The 27387-nt window shown below is 47.6% G+C and overlaps 1 protein-coding gene across 3 annotated transcripts in view; it reads left to right on the forward strand.

Moving 5' to 3' along the window:
* The window catches only part of SREK1 (splicing regulatory glutamic acid and lysine rich protein 1), a 338699-nt gene that overhangs the window by 179698 nt on the left and 131614 nt on the right, over positions 1-27387 (forward strand). For all 3 annotated transcript variants that reach the window (XM_069627375.1, XM_069627376.1, XM_069627377.1), the window contains one exon: positions 9763-9895. In XM_069627375.1, coding sequence (XP_069483476.1) covers positions 9763-9895 — 133 coding nt within the window. The remainder of the gene's footprint in view (positions 1-9762; positions 9896-27387) is intronic.

A 27387-nucleotide genomic window follows, 5' to 3' on the forward strand; every position in this document is an offset into this window, starting at 1 on the left:
CATTGTCCACAAGACCTTCTGCGGCCGCATTACCTTCAACTCTCTCTTCCCAAATATCTTCTTTCTCGAGCTATTCGCTCATCTGCCTCCAACTCCCTCAGGGTCAGTCGCTTCTCCAAGCAACAATTTGGTGGTATGTCTCTCTCTTCAGCAGGGGCCTCCCTCTGGAACAGCCTTCTGGCCTCCCTGAAACTTGAGAAGCATCTCCGGTTCCGGAAGCACCTCAAAACCTTCCTCTTTGCCTCCGCTTTCTCTCCCTCTCTCCCCCCTGCTGAATTCCTGGCTGAAACTGCACTGGTTACCTGGCCACCCTTTCTAATCTCGGGTCCAGGCCCCTGCCAGTTGCACACCTGCACTGCCTCCCTGGCAACCCCGGGACTGTTTTCTGTTCCCCTACACTCCCCCTACCAGCACTTAAATCTGCACTTAGCTCGCACTTGCCACCATCTGGCCATTTTTATTATCTTATTTATTCTACTATCCCATGTACTGCACTTTCCCCTCTCCCTTCCCCCACACACTTTCTCTCTCCCTCCTTCCCATGCACTTGCGCAATTTGAATGACACCTGGCCTAGTAAGATCGTTGTCTGTCCTCCCTTGTTGCCCCTCCCTTGTCTCGTCGCGCTTTGAAACACTTGTGTATAGGCGCGTTATGAATTCCATGCATCATATCACATCAATCTTCTGGCAGACGTGCTCAGCAGAGATTTCTCACTGCCTGTAGAATACGAATGGCGTCTGCACGAAGACACCATCTCCAACGTCTTTGCAGAATGGGGCTTCCCAGAGATTGACATGTTCGCAACTCAGGAGAACGCCCAATGCCAAGACTATGCCTCCAGGTACCCCTAGAACCGCTCCAAGGGGAACGGACTCTGGATAATATGGTCAGGGAAATTTGTTTACGCTTTTCCCCTCGTCTCCCCTACTCAGCAAGATAGTGCACAAGATGCACCAGGAACCAGTCACCACGATATTGGTTGCCCCCATGTGGGCCTGCCAACCCTGGTTCGCTCATCTAATGGAAATGTCCCCCTACCCACCAGTAAACCACCCTGCCCGTACAACATTATGTCTCGGGACAGGGGGGAGACCCTACACCCATGCCCACAAACTCTGAACTTGGCAGCCTGGCTCCTGCGGTCATAGAGTTTGGACACCTTCAGCTCGCTCAGAGATGCATGGACATTATCAGGGAAGCTAGGAAACCTAACACCGCTATTGCTATTCCAGTAAATGGAAACGCTTTGTCATCTGGTGTAATACCAAGGGCGTCAATCCCATCGTGTGCTCACCCACACACATTGTGCTGTACCTAACACATTTGTTAGACGCAGGACTGGTCTACAATTCCCTAAAGGTTCATCTGGCTTCTCTCTCAGCCTACACCACCTCACAACAGAAAGTGTCATGGTGGAAAGTACTCCTTATTAAGGCCTTTATGGAAGGGGTTAAGAGAATCCATCCCTCCATTTCTCACCCTGCTCCTGGATGGGATGTAAATGTGGTTTTAACCAGGCTCATATGATCTCCCTTTGAGCCAATGCATAAAGCGGGTCTAAAAGAGTCATGGCCACAGGCCCCAGAACACAAAAACCACACCATCTAGTGATTTTGGCGCCATGCTCGTATAGAGATGTGAGCAGGAACACTTTATTTCACTGCAGGAGTGCTTTTACTTTTTTCAGTCCAGGAGTGCTTATATTTTACAAGAACTTTCCAGGATCTGAAAGCCTTTATTCTAGAGAACATCCTCATGTGCCGACTCATCGTGTGTGGCAGGGTGGCTGAACCTGGTGGGCGTGGCTTCAGAAGCTCAGCTATGTAAGCTGCTCCATCCTTGAGGCTGGTGCTTCGCTTTACTGTGCACTTGTGTGCAACGTGACGCTCACTGCCACTTGGATCAGTTAACTTGACTTTTAAGCCAGGCGTTACCCTGCATACTCACCTGCAGGAAATCGATGCTTCATCTGCAGACTCATCTCCGGATCTCCCGTGATCTTGATCCCAACGCCGCAGCACCGCACTCTGCATCCACGAACCGGGACCCTGTGAAGAAGAAAGACCAGGTTAGAACATCCGTCCTAGGGCCGTGCCGCATTTGTACCCTGCGAGCCCCCTAGTTAACAACTTATCAGCTACTGTGCCACTGCAGCTTCGTTCCTCAGTCCCTCCGGCTGCCACCTCGAGCTCCACAGCTCCTGCCAGGCCGGCAAAATCACCTGCAAGAGAAGAAGGCAAAAGAGCAAACATCAAAAGTGGAACGGACAGCAGTACAAGACAACGAATTTTACAATACAACAAAAACAGACGAGGAAAGGCAAACAGGAACACTTACCTGAAGTATAGTGGCTTAGTCGCAGCAGGACTGGACTACCACGTGCAAGGAACCAGTGAAGGAACTCGGTCCAGATCATACAAGCGCCCCTGCCAGAAGCAGCAGGACGAAGTGCTCGCCAAAACTAATCAACAGGTGAGCTTTCAATGGGACAGCACATCCCATGGGTACCACGGTTTGGGAGAAGGGGTCTGGAAGGGGATCAGGTGCACAAGCTGGCATACTTGCGCCCCCTATTCTCCACGCAGGAGCAGTCCCGAGTAGCATCAACTATTACCACCAGTCACCACATAAGCGCAGAGGGCGAAGTTGGACCCGAGCGACCTCACCCCTGGGACGGCTGCAACCGTGCCCCAAATCCTCTGCAGAGACGAGGTGAGCGTAACAAAAAGATCTTACTTACAAGACAGCCTTCTTAGTGGCTATCACTTCTATTAGAAGGGTTAGCGAACTACCGGCCCTTTCTGTTCTAGACCCTTTTGTTACCTACAGGGATAAGGTAGTTCTGCGCACTCATCCCAGATTTGCGCCTAAATTCATCTCAAAGTTCCATGTGAACCAATGTTCTAGCTGGAAAGAACGAAACCACTGAGGAAAACAAAAAAATTTTTTGTTTCAGTGGCAGCTGGCAGAGAAGGGGATACTGTCTCTAAATCAGCTTTCTCAAGGTGGATTGTCAAATGCATCGCACTGTTTTACTCTCTCTAAGAGAGAACTGCCCTTCAAGCCTAGTGCACTCTACTCGGTGCACTGGGGCTTCCATAGAATTCATTGCAAATGTTCCCCTAGAGTCCATTTGTAAGGCGGCAACCTGGAGTTCTGTACACACCTTTACAAAAAACTATTGCCTAGACACTCATTCTAGATCTGATTCTCAGGTGGGATAAGCAGTATTAAGACATCTTTTCGAGGGGATTGTTCCTTCCACGCCGAGCGAGGAGGCCGGGAGGGCGCATGTGAATCTAAGCAGATACAATCATCAGAAATGCTATTACGGTGAGTAATGCATGTCTTCTGATGCTTGTTAATCTGCTTAGAATCACATGCTGTGCATAGACTAGCGAGCTGTACAAGTTACTTTCTTACCTGGTAACGTTCTTTCGATGGGATGGTCCTCCTCCGTATTCCATATCTATGACCGGTAATGTCCGCTCTGACATTACCTCCCGGCCTCCTCGCTCGGTGTGGAAGGAACATAGACGTCTTACTACTTTCTCTCTTCATGTACTCACTAACAATAGCCTTGGGCTCCCTCATGTGCAAAAAAATACAATCGGAGGACCTCGACGCATTAGGGATTTTGGGGTACACTACACGTCACGATAGGTATAGTGTTACAGACTGGCCTATGCTGATGTCCCCTTTCGGTCCCCGAAAGACAAGATGCAATACTCTGCGGTTACCACCGTATGTAGGACCATATGCACAGCATGTGAATTTAAGCAGATACAATCATCAGAAATGCTATTACGGTGAGTAATGTATGTCTTATTATGCCTGATAGGGATAACGTCAGACAGGAAGCCCTGTTCATTCTAACAGTAGATCAACTGAAAGATATGTAAGTTCAAGAACCTCCCTGTTAAAGGAAAGAAAAACAAATTTATTTAAAAATGGTTGGAATATCAGTCTGAGAAGTAGGTCTGTTACACCTAATCCTGCAGCAAACGTGGGAAAAGTTGATGAGGATGATGATTCAGAGTAGCTTTTGATGAGCAAGAAGAGTTGGAGTCGTCTCAGGATGTGAGCCCCTCTGCACCTCAACAAGCTCTTGGGCCTCAACCTTTAGCCAGGTCCAGTATGGAGTCCAGAATGTGTCTCTCTTGAAAAAATGACTCGAGTTAGAGTTCAAAAGGCTCCAAATGCAAAATGAAAGTAAACCAAGAACTCAAGCTAAGGGAAATGGAAATGCAACATGCTCTTGAAATGAAGATATTGTCTTTTGAAAATGTTTCTATACCACAGTCTTCTATGCCTTCCAGTCCTAAGAGACCTTGCATGCCTTTCCTAAGAGACCTTGCATGCCTAAGGAAGCTGTGAGTATGTATGAGGTGAAACTTGATATTTTGGATTGGTTGGGTGCTTTTGAGTATAACTATGGGATTCAGGGTTTCACAGGGAATCTGTTGACTGATGCTGTAATGGAGGTGGGTGAACTTGAAAGATTGGAGTATGAAAATGTGAAGCTAGCGTTGATAGCTAGATTTGGTAAAAATCCTTCCCAATAGGTTTAGGACCCTCAAGAAGAATGATGGTACCCCTTGGGCTACCTGGGTGTGTGAATGTTTGAAGAACTCGGATGGTTGGATAAAGGGTTACAGAGTTAACACTTTTGAAGGAATGAGAAATCTATTTTTGTTAGAATCTATTTTTGATGCCTGCTCTCCTGAGCTGAGACAGCACTTGGCTGACTCTATTGAACTTGATCCAAAGAAACTAGCCAAAGCTGTTGACTTGTGGGTTGCTGATAGTGCTACTTACAAGGATTCTGGGCCAGCTCAGAAAACAGAAACATGATGATGGGAAGCAGCAAAAGAAAGATGGCAAAGAGAATTCCAATACCTCCAATCCAAAAGAGGGCCTCAAACAGAAAAAGGGTAAGCCACAAGGTTAACCGAATCAGGCTAGTGAAACCTCTTGTGCCAAACCAGATCAAGGTCAGCAGAAACCCCCACTTGTCAAAACCTTTGGAAAATGTTATGCATGTGGGTCTACTGGTCATGTGAAAGTGGATCCCAGATGCAAGGGTAAACCTTCAGTGGTCCACACTGACTCCTTAGCCTTTTCCCCCATAGGGAGAAGTACATATGGCAAGTGGAAACTTTCAACTACTGGCTGAAGACCCCTCTGGAGTCTCTGCCAGTGTTTCTTTTAGATGTCTATAATTTAATTCCAGATAACCCACACGAATATTACAAGGACAGTGTACTTGTGAATGGTCAGAAGACCCCTGCCATTAGAGACACCGGGGCCAGCATTACAGTGGTGGATAAAACAAACCTGAGGATGTTGCTAAGGCAACCAATTGCCTCACTACGCTTGCTAGAGGGGCTGTCCAAATGATTCCTAGACTACCAGCTATCATCCAGTGCAACAACATGACTGTCTGAAAACCTGTTAGTGTACAAAGTGAGGTGCCTGGGAGAGTACTGTTGGGGAATGACTTAAACACTCTTGGAGTTGTATCGAGCACCCCCAGGCCTCCTAGTAGAAGGAAACAGGAGCAGACAAAGAAGGCAAGAGAGAGTACCTTAACAGGCTATCACGAGGATGTTACAGAAGAAACTATAACACCCATTCCACAGGAACTACTAACTGCTGTTTGCAGGAAGGAGACAAAGGGGAAACCCAAGGTCTCAAGGTAAAAGCCAGAGAGCACTCCTGTGCAACCCACAAGGACATCCCCGAGAGGACTGTCCAATGTCCCACCTGTGACTGCTCCACCAGCTGAAGCAGAGTGTGAGGAACAACCAGGAAAGGTTTAATCAGCTGCTGAAGATTCAGTGCTGGAAGAAGACCTTCCCCCTGTTGGAGATCTGCATCCTAAAGACCATCCTGAGCTGCAGTCTTTACTGGCAGAAGGTGGCGCAGACTGCAGCAGAGGTCAAAGAGTGTCCTACTCCTGAAGGACTTCGCCAACCGGCAGCTTTCCAGCTGGACGGGCAAGAGCCAGGGAAGCACAGGTTTTACTGGGAAGATCGCCTCTTCTACAGTGAACCTACTGAGTCTATTTCAGGGGACAACAGAAGACTTTTAGTGCCTCTAGCGATAATATAACTGTTCCTACAGTTAGCCCATGAGATTGCTTTAGCTGGTCACTTAAGCTTTAAGAAGACCAAGGAAAGGCTTTCTCTGTATTTCTAGTGGCCTAAGTTGGGGTCTGATGTAGGTAAATTCGTAGGAGCTGTCACACTTGTCAGACATCTGGCAAGAGTGGAGCCAAGATTGTGGCACCGTCTTTGTCTCTCCCAGTGGTGGATGTCCCTTTTGAGAGGGTAGGAATCGACATTGTTGGTTCCTAAGGGCCTCCAACCTCTTCAGGCAATCGATTTTTATATTTGTTGTAGTAGATCATGCTACTAGGTATCCTGAAGCCATACCTATGAGGACTGTTACGGCTCAGGCTGTTGCTAAGGCCCTACTTGGTATTTTTACCAGGGTAAGTTTTCCTTAGGAAGTAATCTCTGACAGGGGATCAAACTTGGTCCCACTACATGCAGGCCATGTGGAAAGACTGTTCAGTGACTTATAAGCTCTCAACTGCCTACCATTGTCATGATCTCTGCTTCCAAAAGGTCATGGTTTTCCCAACTCCCTTGGAAGCAGATCCATAACCCAGGTTCCGAGTGCCAACCAGTCCCAATTGGGACCTTTTGGACCCAGTCCTGGCGCCAGTGGCACCAGGCTCATAAATATGCCCAGTCCCAGCGCTGGAAGCGCCGGGCTCATAATGCTTGGGTGGACTTACCTGCAGCAGACCATGCTGCTTACTTGCCTGCCAGTTGAGCCTCTGATCCTCTTCTGTTTGGAACTACTTTTCCTGTTGGGTGGGGCTGGAGCCACTCCCTAGATTCAGAACACTGGAACTCTTCTGGAAGGCAGGAACTCTTTTTTTTTTTACCAGGAACTCTTTTCTTACTTAGGCGTGGCTGTGGAAGGAGACACCTAAGCACTACAGGAGGCTATTTAAACCACACCCGGTGGATGAATCTTGCTTTGCGTTATTCTGCACCCTCTGCAGCAGAACGCTCATCGTGTCTTCTGCATCCGGTCCTGGGCCTAAGGAAAAAGGCTTACCATCCTGAATCCAGTCTTCAGCAACACCTATAAAGACAAGAAAGAACAGGTTAGCATTCCGGCATCTGAAAGGCAAAGGCTTAACCTACTCTTCGTGCGCTCCGGAGGTCTTCACACTGCATTCCGGCATCTGAAAGACAAAAGCTTACCAACTCTTCGCACGCTCCGGAGGCCGTAGGCGCTGCATCTCGCATCTGAAAGGCAAAACAAGGTGCGTTTAAAGACATTGGGGAACTTTAATACTCACGTGCCATTACTCCTTTCCACATCTAACCCAGTGGGTATCCCGGCACCCTGCAGCCGCTCCGAACTTGTACCTGCAAAATAAAAAGACAGTTAGAGCGCTTTGTGAAGCTGGCAACAAGCGCTTACTTACGTGCTTCCAGGCGCTTCTATTCATCACACGGGCTCCATCTTCAACTCACTTCAGCCCGTCATCTGCCATCGCCGGAACCCTGCAAAACAAGAGACATCGTTATTAAAGACTTTAAAGACATTTGAGTTACTCGAAACTTACCGTTCGTGCAGTAAACGACGGACAGCAGTCCTCTGAAGTCAAGAGGCCTGCGCTACCTATCCAGTGAAGAAACTGGCTACAGCACCCTGCCCCGAGGCAGATGGAGAGCTCGGCATTCACTTACCTAAGGTGAGAGCGTTAACCTGTGGGGGTCTACAGGAGAGGAGAAGAGGAAAGAGATAGGGACACCCCAATAACCCCAGTTCATTAACCCCGTATTTTCTATCTGCAGACATCTTACTCTGCACGTCAGGCATACAGGGCACAGAGGTCCAGCCCAAAGAGCCAATCGGGTGCTGCACATCACCTTTGAAGATACGGTAGTCGCCCAGTCAAGACCGGCGCCTCTGCGAGAATCAGGTGAGCGTTACAACCATCCCCAGACAAATGGGTTGGTAGAGAGGTTTAATAGAACAATGAGGAGCATGATGGGTGCTTTAGAGGAACCCCTTAGAAGAAAGTGGGTCCTTCTACTTCCATGCCTTCTATTTGCTTATAGAGAAGTCCCCCAGGAGGGAGTTGGATTTAGTCCCTTTGAGTTCTCTATGGCCATCCAGTTACAGGTCCATTGGCCCTAATTGAGGGGTTAGAGAGTGCTACTTCTCCCAAGCTAGTGAGAGTCACTGACTATGTGCTAGGTCTCCGAAAGAGAACGCCACACATGATGAAAGAAGCATCTGATAACTTGAAAGCAGGCCAGGCTCTGGTGAAGCATTGGCATGACCAGAAGGCCAACATGGTTGAGTTTACTCAAGACCAGCAGGTTCTAGTTATGGTACCTACAAGGCAGAGGGCATTACTGGACAAATTAATTGGACCCTTCAAGGTTGTGGGCAAACTTGGAGAGGTCAATTATTTGGTGGACTTGAGCAACCTTCAGGAGGCCCTCAGGGTCTTTCACAACAACTGTCTAAAAGCCTGTCTCAAGACAAAAAATGGGAGATTTGCTTCTAGCTTCTACTCAGGCGGAGGAGAGTGAACCTATACCTGATCTCCTCAGGGGACAACCTTTAGATGGGAAGATTGGAGTTAATCTATCTTCTAATCTGATACTGGAACAGGAAGAGTGCAAATCTCTGTTAAATCAGTTTGCCCCTTTGTTTTCACTATCACCATGCTGGACCCCTTGGGGCAAGCATGTTATCACTGGTGACTGTTTACCTGTTAAAAGCAGAGGTTACAGGATGTCAGACCATGTAAGAGCCCACATAAAGGAGGATGCCAACAAAATGCTTGATCACGGAGTAATAGAGCCATCTACCAGTCCATGGTCTAGTCCAGTTGTACTAGTGCCAAAGGCAGGATCCAAGGAGTTGAGATTCTGTGTGAACTATAGAGCTCTAAATGCAGTCACAAAGACTGATGCCCATCCTTTACCTAGGACAGATGATCTGGTGGACAAACTTGGTTCAGTGAAGTACCTCAGTACATTTGACCTAACTTCAGGCTATTGGCATATAGCCCTGACCATGCCAAGGAGAAAACTGCAATTGCCCTTTCCAAAGAAGGCTTATTTTAAAACTGTTAAAGTAATACATTCTTACTTTAATTAGAATCCTTGAGTACAAGTGTTATTTGAATATGTGTCACTGTGAATCTCTATTACAACCCTACAGCTCACATTGGCACTTCTTGAGATGAGCCTGGCTACTCAGTCACTCTATCAATTTATGTAGTACAGGCCAATACCAAAAATTGGGTTACCTATTTCCAAGAGGACAAGGCTGGTGTAGTCTCCCACAGGGTTACTACATACATTCTTGCATAACACTCTTCAATAAGGGTATTCAAGTGAATATTGTGCTGTATTGTGTGAATTTGATATTTAGAATTCTGAAACCATGTCCAAATAAAACAATGCAGAGTTTGGTGCGTTTTCACCCCGCTTGCATGGAATCAGTTTTTGTTAATTTCAAGTTATGAGGAGATGTATTATTCTTATGGTTTTTCTTTTTCTGGGAGCTGTGAATTGCCAGATGTAAAAGATGCCCTTGTCATGCTGAAATAACTTTGTATAGGTGCTGTGATAGGGGAAGATACTTGAATATTTTTAATATTTTGTCACATTTTCAAACGATCTAAATTTGTTTATTAATTTCTCCTCCTTAGAAGCAGAAACACCTGTTGTTGTTGCTGAGAAGATAGTTGTTCGTTCACATACGCGAACTCGATCACGATCGAAATCTCACTCAAGATCCCAATCATCGCGATCCTCAAGGAAGAGATCGCCTTCTAAACGCAGGTAAAAGGACTTGGCAGTTTTTTTTTAATCAAAATACATTCTGGAAGCTTGGTAAAGCGCTTAACTGCTATTGGTATTCTCCAGCATGTGGTCTCGCATGGATTCACATGCTCATGAATATTCCCCATCGGCAGGCCGGGAATCCTTGTTAAAAGAAAAACAGTTCCACTTACAAACTGTATGTCTCCTCTTAACCAATCACTGAACTCTGGGTCATACTACCCTCAGTCTATGACTGCCCTCTCCATAACCCCCTCCTCTGGTAGCCATCTTCAGTTATTTAAAGCATTTTCAAGTGCTGGGAGTCCTTTTGTCTTGCCCTTTGAGCTATTCTAGGGTGTTTGTGCTTTTTCGAGAAAGTCATATTTTTGTCAAATGGTATCAGCCGACAAGCGGGTGATCAGTTTGTCTGTGAATTTCAGCACCTTACAAGGGCAAGGATCGTCGAGTTTCGTCGATTTCCAGATGGCCATCGGGCCTACTCTGCACCCTGGACCATGTCGGAAGAGAAGAAAGCGGGAAGCTCCCTTTTCCAGCTCTGCTCCAGATACGGACTGAGAAAGTGTTTGTGGAGGACAAACACCTTTAGTGCCTCTGTCTTCACCCGGATCACAGAGTAGGAGATTGCAAAATCCACCTCGCGTTCCTTGTTGGGGAGAATTCTCATAAATGGCTGATTTACCTTGCCTAATGAGTTCCTCAGCAGCTTTGCTGGATTTCTAGGGTATTTTTTTTTCCACCTGGTAAGAGTGTGAGCCTTTTACCCACCCTTACATGTGTGTGTTTTTACCATTTGTGTGATCTTGGGCTCTGGAGCCTCACCTACTCCATGAGCATCATTTTTATGTGCACCTTCAGTGCAGTGACACAGGGTTGTCTTTTAGACTTCCCACTGACTACATTTTTCTTGGACTGACTACTGTCTCCCAGAAACATGTAAAGTTGCCATTAACTTTATGTAGTCTCTTTAAATCACAGACCCAGTACAACCCATCTTACATGGAGTATTGGAAAGGGTTAATTATTATCCCTTTTTGTCTTTCTCTTGGAGCACTGCTTCGCTCCCTTTTCATCAAGACTTGGCTGGTGGCAGTGGTAACTACTCTATTTTTCATACCGCGGTTATCTTATATAACCATGGTATTGTTTTAGGCTATTTTATTAGCCTCGAACATAAACCCGCTTGACCAAATATTTCATTTTGGCTCCGTCTGGGTTTATTCACCATTTTCTTTTTGTTAGTCTTTCTCGTGTTTTACTCTGCACGCCAAACCAGGTTTGGTGCCTTTGTTCGCAGTCTTTTCGCAGGCTTCTGCATAGAAGCCCTCCTTAAGGCGCCTGAAAGTCTGGGTAGGCAGGATGTGAGGAAGGGGGTCTTAGGGCCCCTGCCATGGGCTCCCTTGGTGTAACCCAAGTCGCACTCTTGTTTGGCTGGGTGACTGTCCTTGCCTGGACAGCCACCCTGCTGTGATTGACAGCCAGGCTGTGTGAATTGGGGGAAAACTGCATTAAAAGCCGGTCTCTGGGACGAAAGAACCAACGAGGAGCTGATGGAAGAGGACCCCTACAATGACTGAACCGCCCGGTGAAGCCCTGCTGCAGGTCCGAATTTTCAGAATCTGACGACAGAGAAGATCCTCCAGGAAACTTCTTCCCTTGAGCTGGTGGGACCAACCAGTTCGTCCAAACTGCAAGCCAGGACCCCATCTCTGGTCGAATTCGCTGTACAGAGCTACAGTGGGCCGGATAGCCAGGAAGGTATGATATGATATGGCATTTATAACGCACCTATACACAAGTGTTTCAAGGCGCAACAGTAGGTCAGACCCTACTTGGGTTTTAAGGAGCTCACCTTTTATTTGTTGTTTCGCTCTGCTGCTGATTTCTTCTCTGGGTAGTGCAGGACCCTCCAGTCTTCCTATTTCTTTTCAGTCCGACAGTCGCTTCAGGAGCTGTGAGCCTGCAGGAACTACCAGAAACGTCCGCCTCAGCTACTGCTTCTACGTTTTGCTCCCACTTCATTTTGTGAGCTTAACTTGTCTGGAACTTATTGGGAGTGGTGTGGTGTATTCAGATTGTGATTTTTAAACTACTTTATGATAGTGAAATGTTACATAACTAAAGAGTAAATATATATTCTTTTACTTGGAAACCTTGAGTCGGTGTTTCTTTGAATCATAGTAGAGAGAGAGATGTTGTTTGAATCAGTCATTGCTGTCCTTTGTGTAACTATTTGATACTGCTCACTTGGTCTTGAGATAAGTCTGGCTGCTCTGCCATTGCTACCACTGTACTGTGTAGTACAGGCTTGTACCAAAGGTGAATTTGTACTGTCACTTGTAGTCTTTAATTGTGTGTGGTGTTCCCAAAGGGTACTGCATATATTTCTGCCCAACATTCCTTAAGAACCTAGGGTGGAAGAAAAGGTGGCGTGCCTGCCCAAGAAGGCCCAGGCGGTGCAAGAACTATCATCGTCGATCGAGATGGTGGCGGCCACTCTCGCTATGGCATAGGGGTCTGACCCAGTGAAGGTACCCCAGATTGCGCCCAGGGTATCCCTACCCCCGAGGTGGCAGGCCTCGTATTGGGGCAGTGGAGCAGACGCCGGAAAAGAGGATGCTGTCGCCTAGCCCTGATCTGACCCCTCATGCAAAGAGCGCGGCGCGAGTAGGCTTCAGGCCGTACCCCATGGCACAGATGTTACTGCCTCGGGCAAGGAGGTCCAGTAGTCCACGCACACGGGCCCCAGACGTGGGGGATGGTGGAAATGACGGCGCAGGTTCTAGTAGGCCTGTCGCTCCAACTCCACCAAGAGATGTATCGTTGAACATCCTTTCGACCCCACATACAGTGTTGGAAAGTTGGTATTACCCGAATTGTTCGTTTGCAATTGTTCGAATGCACAATTGCACGAATTTAAAGGGTCACAATTGACCTTTTCACAATTGACCGTATATATGTGTGTATATATATATATGTGTATGTATATATATATATGTATGTATATATATATATATGTGTGTATGTATATATATATATATGTGTGTATGTATATATATGTGTGTATGTATATATATGTGTGTATGTATATATGTATGTGTGTATATATATATATATATATATATATATATATATATATATATATATATATGATGCTTGTTCTGCTTAGAATCACATGCTGTGCATAGGTCCGACATCCAGTGGTCACTGCGGAGTATTGCATCTTGTTTTTCGTAGTCGAAAAGGGACGTCGACCGGGCGTGTTTGAAATACTATCCCTATAGTGACGTGTGTTGTACCCACAATCCCTCACGCGTCGAGGTCCCTCAGATTGTTTTTTTCCGCCCAGCTACTGGTCGCCTTTACGCGGAGCTCCTCGAGAGACATTGCATATTCCATCTCCTCGACCTTTGGTCGTTTTTTTTCCTGTTTAAAGATTTAATATATCGATCCCTCCCTCGACGCAGTGGTGAAGCTGTCTCCGCCGAGCAAGATCTTTGACAGAGGGGACAAGCGGAGGAGATCCGTCGGCGTTGCCGAACACGTGGCCTGGCCTCGCAGGCCAAATACAGTAGGGAGAGTGGGGTCGTGGGACATCTGATTCTTTTTCCGAGAATGCCTTTCCTTTTCCCCTTCCTTTCCCTTGGGGTAGTTATCACGCTTTATTGCCTCGGCTATGGAGAGGACACCCTTTAGGTTTTGCCCACTTTGTAAGGGCAAGTTTACTTGGAAGGACAAGCATTCACGGTGTAACCGCTGCTTGCCCCTCGATCACGTAGAGGAGGGTTGCTCGGCTTGTCGGCTTCTAAAGCCAAAGGCTCTAAAAGACCGTAGGGTCAAGAGGTGGGCGGCCTACGCTATGTCGAAGGCCGGGTCTTCACCCGCCGCTGCTACCACCGACAGTGACGAGGAACGTGATAACGCGACCTCCGCTACGGAAGTCGTACACCCCTCTAAAGAGCGCTCGCGCTCGTCGTCTGTCCCCGGCCCCGACGGGCTCGGCTCATGCCCTGCTTATGGGGATGAACACCCCGGCGACACTGACGCACACGATACAACACATAAACACACAACCCATAGCTCTTCTTCGTCGAAGACGAAGAAAGCATCAGCGCCCAAGGAGACGCAGGTTGTCCATCCTAGTTTACCCTTACCTCGACGACTGGCTCATAACAGGGGATTCTTATGAAACATGCTTCTCCAATACCCAAAAGACTGTAGACCTTTTGTTCCAGTTGGGCTTCTCCATCAACGAAAAGAAGTCCAGCCTAGACCCCAGCCAAATCAAACAATTCCTAGGGGCTCTAATTCAAACAAAGGACGGCCTGTCTTCCCCTCCAACGAGAGGGTCCAAAACATGCTGTTTCAGATCCCTCAATATGTGACCGGTCGAGAGGTGACGGTACGCAAAGCAATGCGCTTGCTAGGCATGATGGCGTCGTGTATTTATTTGGTACCTCACGCGCGCCTGCGCATGCGCCCTATGCAAGAGTGGCTCAACAGCCAGTGGTGTCAGGCCAGCGGATTATGGGACGATCCAGTGGTGATCTCGCAGGCCTTAGTTCTCTCGCTACGATGGTGGACAAAGGAAAACCTGGAAAAAGGGAAACCCTTTGCCACACCCGCGGCGGAAGCCACTCTAACCACAGACGCATCTCTTAACAGGATGGGGGGCTCACCTATCCCATCAGACTGCTCACGGAGTGTGGACTCCGAACGTAGCATCCAAACACATAAACCTACTGGAGCTACTAGCTGTGTTCAAGGCGCTAAAAGCCTTCCAGGAACACCTACAAGGCAAAACGGTGTTGGTCCTTACAGACAGCACCACAGCCATGTACTACATCAACAAGCAGGGGGGCACCCACTCTCCAGGACTGTCCAAACTGGGCCAAAATATATGGAAGTGGGCTCTCAAACAAAACATGTTCCTACTGTCAGAACATGTACCAGGGGAACTCAATCTGCTGGCAGACAAACTCAGCAGAGATTTCCCCCTGCCCGAAGAGCACGAATGGCGACTACACGAAGACATCGTCTTCGACGTCTTCACACAATGGGGATTCCCAGAAATAGACCTATTCGCAACCCTGGAGAACTCACAATGCCTAAGTTACGCCTCCAGGTACCCCCAGAACCAATCCAAGGGGAACGGTCTGTCGATGCAATGGTCAGGGAAATTTGTTTACGCTTTTCCCCCGACTCCCCTTCTCAACAAGGTGGTGCACAAGATGCACCAGGAACAAGTAACCATGATACTGGTGGCCCCAATGTGGACCCGACAGCCATGGTTCGCTCACTTGATGGAAATGTCTCTATCTCCCCCAGTGAAACTCCCCTGTCCGTACAACATGCCGTCACAAGACGAGGGCAGGACTCTGCATCCATGCCCCCAGAGCATGAACTTAGCAGCTTGGCTCCTGAGATCATAGAATTCGGACATCTACTGCTCCCGCAGAGATGTATGGACATTCTCAGGGAAGCCAGAAAACCTAACACTCGCCACTGCTACTCTAGCAAGTGGAGGAGATTTGTCATCTGGTGCAAAGGGGAAGACATCAACCCAATTGACTGCTCTCCCACACATATTGTTCTATACCTGACTCACTTGTTGGATTCAGGTCTAGTGTTCAATTCCATCAAAGTCCACCTAGCGGCACTTTCTGCATACACCACTTCCCAACTCAAGGTGTCGTGGTGGAAGATCCCTGCCTTCATGGAGGGAATAAAGAGAATACACCCCCCGATAGCTGACCCAGCTCCCGGATGGGACCTTAACGTGGTACTTACCAGACTCATGGGCTCACCTTTCGAACCCATGCACAAAGCATCTCTTAAAGACCTCACTCTGAAGACTGATTTTTTAATAGCTAGCACCTCCATCAGGAGGGTAAGTGAACTACAGGCTCTTTCTGTTCTAGACCCCTTCGTTACAGTTCACAGAGATAAGGTGGTTCTACGCACGCACCCAAGGTTTGCTCCGAAGTTCATATCGAAATTCCACGTAAACCAGTCTATAGAACTGCCAACGTTCTTTCAAAATCCTTCCAACTTGGGAGAAAAAACTCTGCATACACTAGATGTGCGCAGAGCGGTCATGTTCTACATGGAAAGAACCAGACCACTGAGGAAGACTAATCAGTTCTTCGTCTCGGTGGCAGCAGGAAGAGAAGGGGATGCAGTTTCAAAGTCCACTATTTCTAGATGGATTGTTCAATGCATCACTCTCTGCTATACTCTTGGTAAGAGAGAACTGCCCTTTAAGCCTAGAGCACTCTACTCGAGGCACGGGGGCGTCCATAGCATTGATTGCAAATGTTCCCCTTGAGTCCATCTGCAAAGCGGCTACCTGGAGTTCTGTGCACACCTTTACAAAACACTACTGTCTAGATGCACACTCGAGATCTGACTCCCTGGTGGGTCAGGCAGTACTAAGACATATTTTCTCTACTGTTCCTTCTCATAACCCACCGCCAACTCCGGGTACTGCTCGCTAGTCTATGCACAGCATGTGATTCTAAGCAGATTAACAAGCATCAGAAGACAATGCATTACTTACCGTAAAAGCATTTCTGATGATTGTATCTGGTTAGATTCACATGCGCCCACCCTTCCTCCCCGCTCGGATGGAAGGAACATAGACTTCCTTTTATATCTCTCTTTTCTGTACTCACTCACGTCTAGAAGGCTCCCTCAGGGCAGAAATATACAAACAGAGGGACCTCGACGCGTGAGGGATTGTGGGTACAACACACGTCACTATAGGGATAGTATTTCAGACACGCCCGGTCGACGTCCCTTTTCGACTACGAAAAACAAGATGCAATACTCTGCAGTGACCACTGGATGTCGGACCTATGCACAGCATGTGAATCTAAGCAGATACAACCATCAGAAATGCTTTTACGGTAAGTAATGCATTGTCGTGTGTGTGTGTGTGTATATATATATATATATATATATATATGTGATTTGGGGCGGGCGGTTTCCCCCTGCATATGTTACAATTGACCTTCACAATTCGGTCAATTGTGAAAAGGTCAATTGTAATTCAAGCAATTTGCAAACGAACAATTCGTATACATCCGGAAAGTCAGAACAGGATGCCGCAGGCCCCGGCCCCAGTGACCCTGGCCCTGGTAGCCCTGTATCAGCCTCCAGCGAAAAAGAGGCAAACGCATCCGATGCCGCCGCATCAACCGCCACACCTACGCCAGGTGCCCTCTCCCCGAGGGTCCCAGACACGGGGACGGACACGACAGATGACATTGTCACGGTGGGCGGGGTCACCACTGCCAAGGGCATCCCAACCGGATCAGGTGGGGTTGTTTCATTCCATGGTCGCCAGAGTGTCCAAGCTCTTCCAGCTGACAACTGAGAGAAGGAAGGTTTCCACGACCAGAGGCGCGAGGCCAAAAGGAAGACCATCATGGCGGTTGTTAAGAAGGGTTTCTGAACTCTGTGCAGGAGGGACAGAGGTTCAGAAGGCCAACCTAGTTTCTTGGAACTGGGTAACCTCTGGACAAACCAGACCAATCAGGGCAGACGGTCAAGACTAAGTCTCAGGAGGGGTGAGGATGGCTGAAGGACCTCGATGAGCACACAGTGCAAGGACACTTACAAATTACTCCAGAGGCCCAGTTCAACATCAGTTATTCACCTAAGAGGCAGTCCAAGCCCTAAGAAGAGGGGAGCCTTGTGCTCAAGAGTACATGTAATGCAAGCGCACGTGGTTGTTCCAATGGGCAAAACAGGGTCTCTTCAGGGGTCTCTAGCAGCTCGGGAAGGTGGATGAGGCGATGAAGAATAAGTTCCCACTATTTAAGAAGGACCTCCACTTGAAGGCAGAGGCAGTTCGAGAGTTTGGGATGGAGTTGCTTTTGCTCAATAGCGGTGGACAGGAGAGGGGCCCCCAGGGGCCACTCGTGCGTAAAAATGGGCTCTTGCACTAGGGGCCACCAGTTGGGTATTGATTACTCACCAGTCCCTGGTGCAAGGAGACACAAACTTCGGCAGGTTAGTCCAATCTGGTTGCACGTCTGAATACGGCAAAAAGGATGTCTCGGCACCTTTTAGTTCTTGAGATCCGGTGATGATTCCCAAACAGGACAGTGGCGATTTCTCCGCTCCGGCTGGATAAATCACCCCAGTTTCACTGCAGCAGGCTTCAGGGGAAAGAGGGTCACAAATGCAGCAGAATTGCAGAGGACGTTGCCGCAGCAGGGCAACACGGTAACCGTGTTTACTCCGGTCCAGGCACACTTGTCTCACTTCAGACCTGGGAATGCCAAATGTACGAAATGCGGTGTGAGGGTGCGTGCTCACAGAGCTAGCAGTATACCAAGTTTCGAGGGCCTTCTCGAAACGACGGCGGAGACAGAGCAAAGGTCCTGCGTAAACTGGTCAGCCCACTGGTTGGCCCAGGGACACGTCCGAGAAAGCTTACTTGCAGGTTTAGGTGAAGGTGCCAAGAGTACTTGGTCCCAGTATTCCAATGGATCGAAGCGTCTTCGCAGACCTTCTAGGATGACCAGATGCAGAGGGGTCCCACGGGACGGCAGCAAGCTCCGGGTGCCAAACCTTCCAGCGGGTCCCCAACGTTCCTCGACTCAACTTCGTAGTTGCAGGATACTTGGATCCTATCCTTTCCTGAGTGAGAACTCAGGAGATCGACCTGGAAGTGGTGTTTCCAGCCGCCTCTTATCCAAAGTTCCCTTCGCGCCGAAACAGAGAGGACCCAATGGGAGATCTGCCCACACACACTCCATACGTGGACCAATCACAGACCACAGTGGTCTCAGACATTCAGGACACTCCAGACTCTCTGGCACCCAGGATATGTATTGGGACCAGACATCCCAGTCCAAATCCTGGAGGCGCACACACAAGGCATGCAGAAGCCCGCAAAAGCATTGGGATTCGCGGGAAAGTGCATGACCAAATAACTGGAACGGGTCGACTCGACCTGTGGAAGGTGAAGGGGCAAGATGGCCAAAAGACAGGACAAAGAACCTTGTGGCATGGCCATTTTGGAGCAAGGCCACCTATTCGTGCCAAACGCGGTTAACATGGCAGGAAAAGGTTAAAAATAATGTGAAACGATAGCTGCCACCAGTCCTGTCCATGACATATCTGCACAGTTCATAAAAAGTCCAGCGAGAGTACCTAGGGCCTTTGGAAAGGACTATAGACCCAAGTGTGCTGTATGGTAAAATACATTGCACACTAGTTACAAGTTGTACAAAAGTTGCAACAGGAGAAAAGGACTAATGGAAACAAAGTCTCCCAGTACTGACTGTCAGTTTCACTATAAAAAGTGTGCGATAGCCCAGAGGAGTGCAGCTGAAGGCTGTGCTTCTCTGGCAAAGTCAGTCAATGGTGTCTAAACAGCAGCAACACGTTTGGGGGGGTTGACACATGGAGGGAAAATTGCATACAACTATGAAATCTTTCCTAACAGCAGTGCCCCTCCTGAACGATATTTGTGAGGAAAACCTGGCCCTATTGAAGAATCCGTCCCCAGCCAAGCGGGACAGGCTGGAGAAAAAGTACTGGTTGCCGGAGTCTGCTCCCAATTGCTTACGGTCGCAACCGTCACTGGACATGGTGGTGTCGGCAGGTGCAAGGAAGAGATAGTCTAACCCCTTGTTATCCTCAGTCTCTCTGGACAGCGAGGGGAAGAAGTTGGACGCCATGAGGAGAAAGGTCATCTACTCTGCGGCATCGCCCGTCAAGGCGGCCAACGCACTGGCGATACTGGCCAGGTACGACATTGAACTGTGGTACAAACTGGCCCCAATTCTGGAGTTCCTACCCGACGACAAGCGGGTGGAGGCAATCGCATTCCTTAGCAGGTCCCAGCGCTGATCTCCTGCAGGAGCAGATGAATAGCCCACCTAGTCCCTCAAACCAGCATAACCAACAATTATTTGAACAATTATTGGGTTGACCAGTTTGGGGGAAAAGGGTAATAGGAGAAAATAACAAACGGTCAGGATAACGCTGGTGAGTCCTTAACTGCTTATCACCTCAGAACTCTGGATACCTGCAAATGACATAGTAACAATTACATTTTGAATTTACTTCACTAATCTTTGCCAATATTTTCCTTACCAGACCCCTTCATTACCTGACAGTCTGTTAGTCTACTGAGACTTTTTGAAGTTTTACTCTTTATAGTTGATTTGACTTTCTCTGAATGTCTCAACTTTTCTATCTCTAAGGATATCTGGATTTCTTTGGAATAATGTTGAACCTTCTGTCTTAAAACTCTAAAACTTGTATTGAATTTTATGTTTTGAAAACTGTTTCTTTTCTTGCTGAAGAAATATTTGTTCTCACTGCTGCATGAAACTCTTTGAATCTTTAACTATCTTCTGTATTTTTTAACAATTGAGTTACTTAATATCTTTCTTGAGTTTTGATTTTCTTCAATAACACTCGAATTAAACTTTTAAAAGATTGCTGAATGTCTTTTTATGTGTGCATACTTACCGCTCTGCCGCAGGTTTGCTTTTATTATGAGAATGCTGAACGCTGCTTTAATAGTCTGACAGCTAATATAATTGTCGCGCTATCACTGAATCGCGCTGGTTAGAAAACACAAACTTATTTACATATGAATACATTAGCAGCTGGTTACTGAATACTGTAATTGCTGCACCGCACCGCCATAGGGTTGCGCCTATCAGCAGAATGCAGAACGCTATTGGTTACCTGTTTGCCCTGTCACTATAGGATCGTGTAAGTTTGGAAAAACGCTGAATGCAGGTTACCCGCTCCTAGATTTACACGCACACGCGACTTGATTTCGCGCTGCCGCCATAGATTAAATCTTTTTCTACTCAAAACCGCCGAAAATAAACTTATTACGCGCGGCCCCTGAAAAGAATGTTTAGGACTTCTGGACACGCCGCCTTACGTTCCTGGGTCCTTTCCTCTGAACTGGCCGGCACGCAACGCTTACACTAACGTTTCCCTTCTATTTACTCAGATGCCTTCGCGTGTCGCGCGCAAGCAGGAATTTAATTATTTATATGTCAGAACACGCACAGATAACGAATGTTCAGAAGTACTTTGCAGATCCTTCTATTTCCAAAAAATATTTACAATTACTGTAATAACTACCAGTCCTTGAATCATTCTCAAATAAATGAAAAATAAATTGACATTCCAAAGCTGAATTTGAACTGACTTAAATTGGAACATGAAAAACAATGTCTCTTAAGTTTCTTTTATGTAACTCAAGTCACTTATTTTAGTTTGCTTCTTCAGATGAATTGAAAACAGTTCTAAAGTTTCTTTAGTTTTTTGCTTCTAAATTCTCTGGAGCTCAAATGCGCTATGACCATCCTTAAACAGATCCTGAATGAAGGGCAGTTTAGAACCATTCTTTAGGTTCCAAACTGCATCTCAGTAAGCATCCACCAATCACTGCTGGCCAGGAAGTTCTCCACCATCTTGAGCTGGGACAATAGTTGATGGCTGATATTGATGAATTAAGGAAATGTCTCTTCAATTAAATTAACCTAAACAAGTCTCTATTTACAATTAACAAAATCTGATCTAATGTCTTCTGTTACCCTGGGACCTGACATTCCTCCAGGAAAGGGGGTGAGGGGGAGTGGCTTCAAACCATGTCATCACAGTGGCCCTGGATATCGCCGACACAGGTTTCCGACAGATGGGGGAACGGCCACCAATTTCCGCCAGGAGGTCAAGACGAAAGTGCTGGACATGCCCTTTCGACAGGGATAGCCTTTTTCGTGAAGGCTGTCGACAAATCCTTATAGGAATGAGACGGACCGTGTCCTGTGCCCTCTCAGCAGCACAGCTCTTCCTTTCGTGCCTCTGGAGGAAAGTCGGGTGGGGGATCGGCGAAAGGTTGGTGGCAGCTCCTTGTACCGTCAACCCGCCAGGTCCACGACCCAGTAGGCCTACAGAGGCCATTCCAAGGCTTTCGGTGGAGGTGGTTAGCGGCATCATCGCCCCCAAGGTGGAACGCAGGCACTGAAGCTGGACTGACCGGCCAGGGCACTGGCCCCCCACCCATGCACCCTGGTGGGAGGCTGGCTGACGTTATTCGTCAGTGAGTGTGATCGAGTCCTCATACTAAACTATTATGCCAAGGGTCGTCTAGCTTATTTTTTGAAGCAATAGGTGTAACTTGTTTGCAAATTACAATAGAAATATGAGTAGTAATGTATCGTCACAAATTTTACCATGTGGTAGCAGCAACCCTCTTTGTTTCAGAATATCTTCTAGCCCTATATCCTTCCATATAAAGGGCCATCCCTTCCGTCACCTGTAATAGATCTCCGACAGATGGGTGCTGGAGGCTCTTGCCCACAGACCTACCCTGGAGTTTCAGCAAAAGTGTCCGCCGATCCCCTTGGTTGGGGTATGGCTGGATGCCCATTTTAGACCTGCGGCATCTCAACAAATTCATCCAGTCCCAAAATGTCAGGATGGTCATGTTGCAGCACATGCTCGGACAACTGGAGGTAGGAGACTTCTTGACGTTGCTGGATCTGGAGGACGCCTACTTGCATGTCCCCATTCACAGGAAACATCGAAGGTTCGTATGCTTCGTAGTGCACGAAAGACACTACAATTTCAAGGCCCTCCCTTTCGGCCTAAAGTCGGTGCCCAGGATGTTCACGAAGTGCCTGCCACCAATGGCCTGCCACCAATGGCGGCCCATCTAAGTGTACGAGTGTGTTGGGTAAGATATTTCCAGAACTGGTAAATCTTCCTGACCTTGGTCAACCCCAGAACTTTCTGCTTAACTAGTGGATATATTTTTCCTTAATATCTCCAGACTCACAGAATCTTTTACTCTTTTTTTTTTTTTTCTATGGGTGTCGTTTATTTGACTCTCCATAGTGTCTTTTTAAAGTTATCCTCTTTAACAAAAGTGCCTGTTGTTGCTGGGTTGCCTTGGGGCCCCCCCTTTTAATTATCTTTTGCGAACCTTGAGTGAACTACAGTTCCCACGGGTAGAATGGATCTTTGGATCCCTTTTTTACATTTTATTCTGTGAAGCCATCACACCCCATCTTATGCGGAGTGATGGGGAGTTTCAATCTGTCCCCTTTCACATTAAAACTGTAAACGGTTCTGTTACAGGGACCAGGCTTACCTTCAATGGCTGGTGGCAATGATGCCTTGTATTAGTTTGGTGCACGTTTACTGCAGACTGTATTCCCAGCTGCAGTACAGGCACCTAAGGGTGCTCATTTTGCCAAAATGGCCCCTGTCTTCTTTTTTCGCCATTTTATTATTTCTTGTCCTTTCTTGTTCCTTCCCCTGATAACCAGGGTGGGAAATTCCTTTGTGATTTTTTATCTTCGGCAGAAGTCCCCTGGATTACCCGCTCAGGCACCAGTCTCTGGGCAAGAAGCGAGGGAGGAGTCCAAATCTCCAAAGCCCTTTGTCTTCCTCCTTGCCTGAATGGGGACAAATCCCACTCGGGGTGCTGGCTGTCCTGATTCGACAAGACCGCCCATTCTTGTAAAATGCAGGGAGAGAATGCAGAAGTTGTATTGTAATTCCTGATAAATAATGCGAACCTGGAAGCTGAAGAGAAGTCTACCACTGGAACCGAAGAGGATGAGAAGGAAAAGCGACAGACGATTTCCAGCGACCAGAGAACCTGCTGTGTAACCTGAGCCTGCTGTAGCCCTTCCTTCCAATCGACCTGGGCACTCCGAAAATGACGACCCTGACCCAGAGCCTGGTGAGACTCACTAGCATCAAGAAGACTTGCATTTTGAGCCATCCCACACATTGCGACCTTGCGTTGCTGCAACGCCCCAATACCCTGCGACCTCGAACCACTGTGCGGTGCACAGTCTTCCCAATTCCGAACCTCGCTGAAACTTCGTGGGCATCCTGGTGGATCTCCAGAGACAGGAATTGAGTCTGAAAAGTCTCCTCAACAGAGTGCTGGACCTTAGTCACAACAATAATTCAACCGTGATGTTCTGCCTTCTGTGCTCGCCAAATACGCAGAACCGCAATCGGCAGCGAGGAAAACCTTGCCCAGAGCCTCCTTAATCGATTCTCTGCTGCAAAGTTCCTTGTGAGGTTTTGTTTTCAGTCACCACAACAACGAATTTGCTGACCCTGAAGTCCTGTTGCAAAATCATTAAGGCTGAGGTCATGTGTTGGCTTGGGTATGTACTTACCTTAAGTCTGTTAGGATTTCTGTGACTGTGGGGTGTTTTCTGTGATGGGGAGGCCTCTCATCCAGTGCACCCATCCTGCTAGCGTGTCTCGACCCTATTCTAACTCAGAAGTAAAGTACTCCCCTGTGTGCCCGGTCTTCTAAGAACTCTAACTTTTGCTACTTAAGTACCTATGCTAACACTGCCTGTTCGACACTAGATCCTAGTGACCCACTTTCTGTCACTGAGAATATTCATGCTCCAAGAATAAGGAAAGACATTTAAGGGATTGGGAATTTTGCCTAGAAAAGAAAATAAGTGTTTACTTGTAAAGAGTTGGTTGTTAACTGTATCTCTGATAGAACAGTTACAAAAGGTCTTACTTACCTTGGATGTGTGATGCACTAGTCTTAAAAGTATGGTTAACATCTTATCTTTCCTTAAACTGTTTTGCCATTCTAACAGAAAGTAGGTGTGAAGGCATATTACTCTCCTGTGATTGGGTTGTGCCTCTTTCCAAAAGTAATGTGTTGGTTTCACCAGATTATTCCTGCAGGATAATTATAGGAGTGTCCCCCAACTGTTGGTATCACCAGATTAGTCCTGTTAGAATAATTGCATGAGTGTCCCCCAACTGGGTCTTGCTTCCCCTGACTTGCTGTAAAGTGTAACATTAGGGTTTACTTTCCCTGTGCTATCTAACCCAGAGTCTGTGGTTCTGACTGTCCCTTATAAGTCCTACATCAGTCACTTGTATAGTTGGGAAAGATCTAACCTAGACTCCTTGTGAGATTAAAACATGTGTTTTACTTACCTTGAGTTAGCTGAGTTACCAGAGTTACTGCCTATCTCAATATGTGTTTCACTGATCTCAAAACCACCTGTAATTGAATATTACATCCTTAGGTTTTACTCACCTAGTATAACTGTTTTCACAAAAGTAGTTATAGGTTTTTATTGTACCTAGAATAAGTGTTCCGCTAGTCACTGGACAACTGGTAGGGTCTACTGCCCTCCAACAAGAGGGTTCAGAACATGCTTTTCCAGATCTCTCAATATGTAGCCAGTCGGGAGGTGACGGTGCTCAAAGCCATGCGCTTGCTAGGAATGATGGCGTTGTGCATATACTTGGTTCCCCAAGCGCGGCTTCGCATGCGTCCCATGCAAGAGTGACTCAACAGCCAGTGGTGTCAGGCTAGCGGACAATGGGAAGATCTGGTAGTTGTCTCGCCAGCCCTCGTTCTCTCTCTGCTTTGGTGGTCAAGAGAAAACCTCTTGAAGGGGAAGACCTTCACCACCCCTGCAATGGAAGCCACTCTCACGACAGACGCATCTCTCACGGGGTGGGGGGCTCACCTGCTCCAGCCGACAGCACATGGAGTGTGGTCCCCTCAAGTAGTGTCCAACCATATAAATTTACTGGAGCTATTAGCGCTATTCAAGGCATTGAAGGCCTTTCAGATACAACTGCAAGGGAAGACCGTGCTGATTCTAATGGACAGCACTACAGCAATGTATTACCTGAACAGACAGAGGGGCACTCACTCTCCAGGGCTATCCAAGCTGTCCCAAAACATTTGGATATGGGCTCTCAGACGCAAGATGTTTCTGTTATCCCAACATGTTCCAGGGAACTCAATCTTCTGGCACATGTGCTAAGCAGAGATTTTCCTCTGCCCGAAGAATACGAATGGCGTCTGCACGAAGACATTGTTTCCAACGTCTTCGCTGACTGGGGCTTCCCAGAGATCGACCTGTTTCCAACTCTGGAGAATGCACAATGCCCAGATTACGCCTCCAGGTACCCGCAGAACAGCTCCAAAGGAAACGGTCTCTGGAGAAAAATGGTCAGGGAAATTTGTCTACGTTCCCCTCCCCACCCCCCAACTCCCCTTTTCAACAAGATAGTGCACAAGATGCACCAGGAACCAGTTACCATGATACTTGTGGCCCCCATGTGGGCCCGCCAACCCTAGTTCACTCTTCTGATGGAAATGTCCCTCTCCCCACCAGTGAAACTACCCACAAACTCTGAATTTAGCAGCTTGGCTCCTGAGGTCATAGAGTTTGGACACCTACAGCTCCCTCAGAGGTGCATGGACATACCCAGGGAAGCTAGGAAACCGAACACACGTTATTGCTATGCCAGCAAATGGAAACGTTTTGTCATATGGTGTAATTCCAAGGGTGTCAATCCCATTGATTGCTCACCCACAAACATTGTTCTATACCTGTAACGTTCACCTGGTATCCACGGGGACGTCACTCAGCCTGTTCTGACCTCGTACGACCTCGAACCCTTCCCTGGAGTCTACTCGACTGGAGACTGGGCCTGAAACACAGGATTGGTAGAGTTTAACTCCCTATTGTCTGTGTGCTTGAACCCCTTCTTCCACGGGGTCCAACCCTTCACTTTGATCCACAGCTCACCTTGTTTTCTTGGAAAGTGTGCTCTCCGCCCTGCTTTCAGCGCAGGGGCGCGTTGATTGATGCAGGCTCGTTGCTGCCTAGTTACTTCACTGGCAAGAGTCCGACAAGTAAATATAATGAGTCTTTTTAACTGTTCTCTAACTTCGTTGCTTTCCTTCCTTAGATGATGACCGGCGTCCGGGGATGGCGACGTGCTGCTGAGATGAGTAGCGCTGAAGGTGAGTGAGAGTGCGATGCGACCCTTTCGTATTTGTATTGAACTGAGTTCTTTCTGTGTCTTTTAGGTGCTGCAACGTTTTCAGCGTGGATGCCGGTTATGAAGAAGAAATGCGGTGAGTAAGCGCGGTATGCGGCGCCTCTAGATGTTTCCACGCTAACCTGGAGTGTCTTTTCCCTCTTGCAGATGGGTGAGAAGTTCCGGAGACAGAGTTCCCCCAGAGCGGCTGGGATTCAGGTAAGCGTTTGAAGCTTGTACAGTCTTTAAAAAGAAGCGAAGATTTGCTGAATGCTTACTAATGCCTTTTTTTCTATTCTTTTCCCTTTTCCTTAGAAAGCGGCGTGCCGGGATGGGAATGACACCACAGAAGATGCCTGCAGAACAGAAGGAGCGATGAATGATGGGCAGAAGCGCCGCAAGTTGAGGCTGTTACTAACGGTGCTCTTGTTCTTGCAGGAACTGAGCGCAGAAGAAAGATGCAGGCCTACTGGAGACCGATGCAGGTGCAGAAAACACAAAGCCTGTTTCTAAGCCTGGGCGTGGCTTAAATAGTCCCTGGGTATCCCAGGTGTCTCTGGGCTGAACCACACCCAAAAGACTAGACTGCACATGCAGTTCTGGGAACCGAAATATGTGGGGGCATCCATCTTGTCCCCTTCAATGCACTACAAGTCCAA

The sequence above is a fragment of the Ambystoma mexicanum genome, chromosome 6p (genome assembly GCF_040938575.1).
Source record: "Ambystoma mexicanum isolate Mex_15411 chromosome 6p, UKY_AmexF1_1, whole genome shotgun sequence".
Classification (NCBI taxonomy): Eukaryota; Metazoa; Chordata; class Amphibia; order Caudata; family Ambystomatidae; genus Ambystoma; species Ambystoma mexicanum.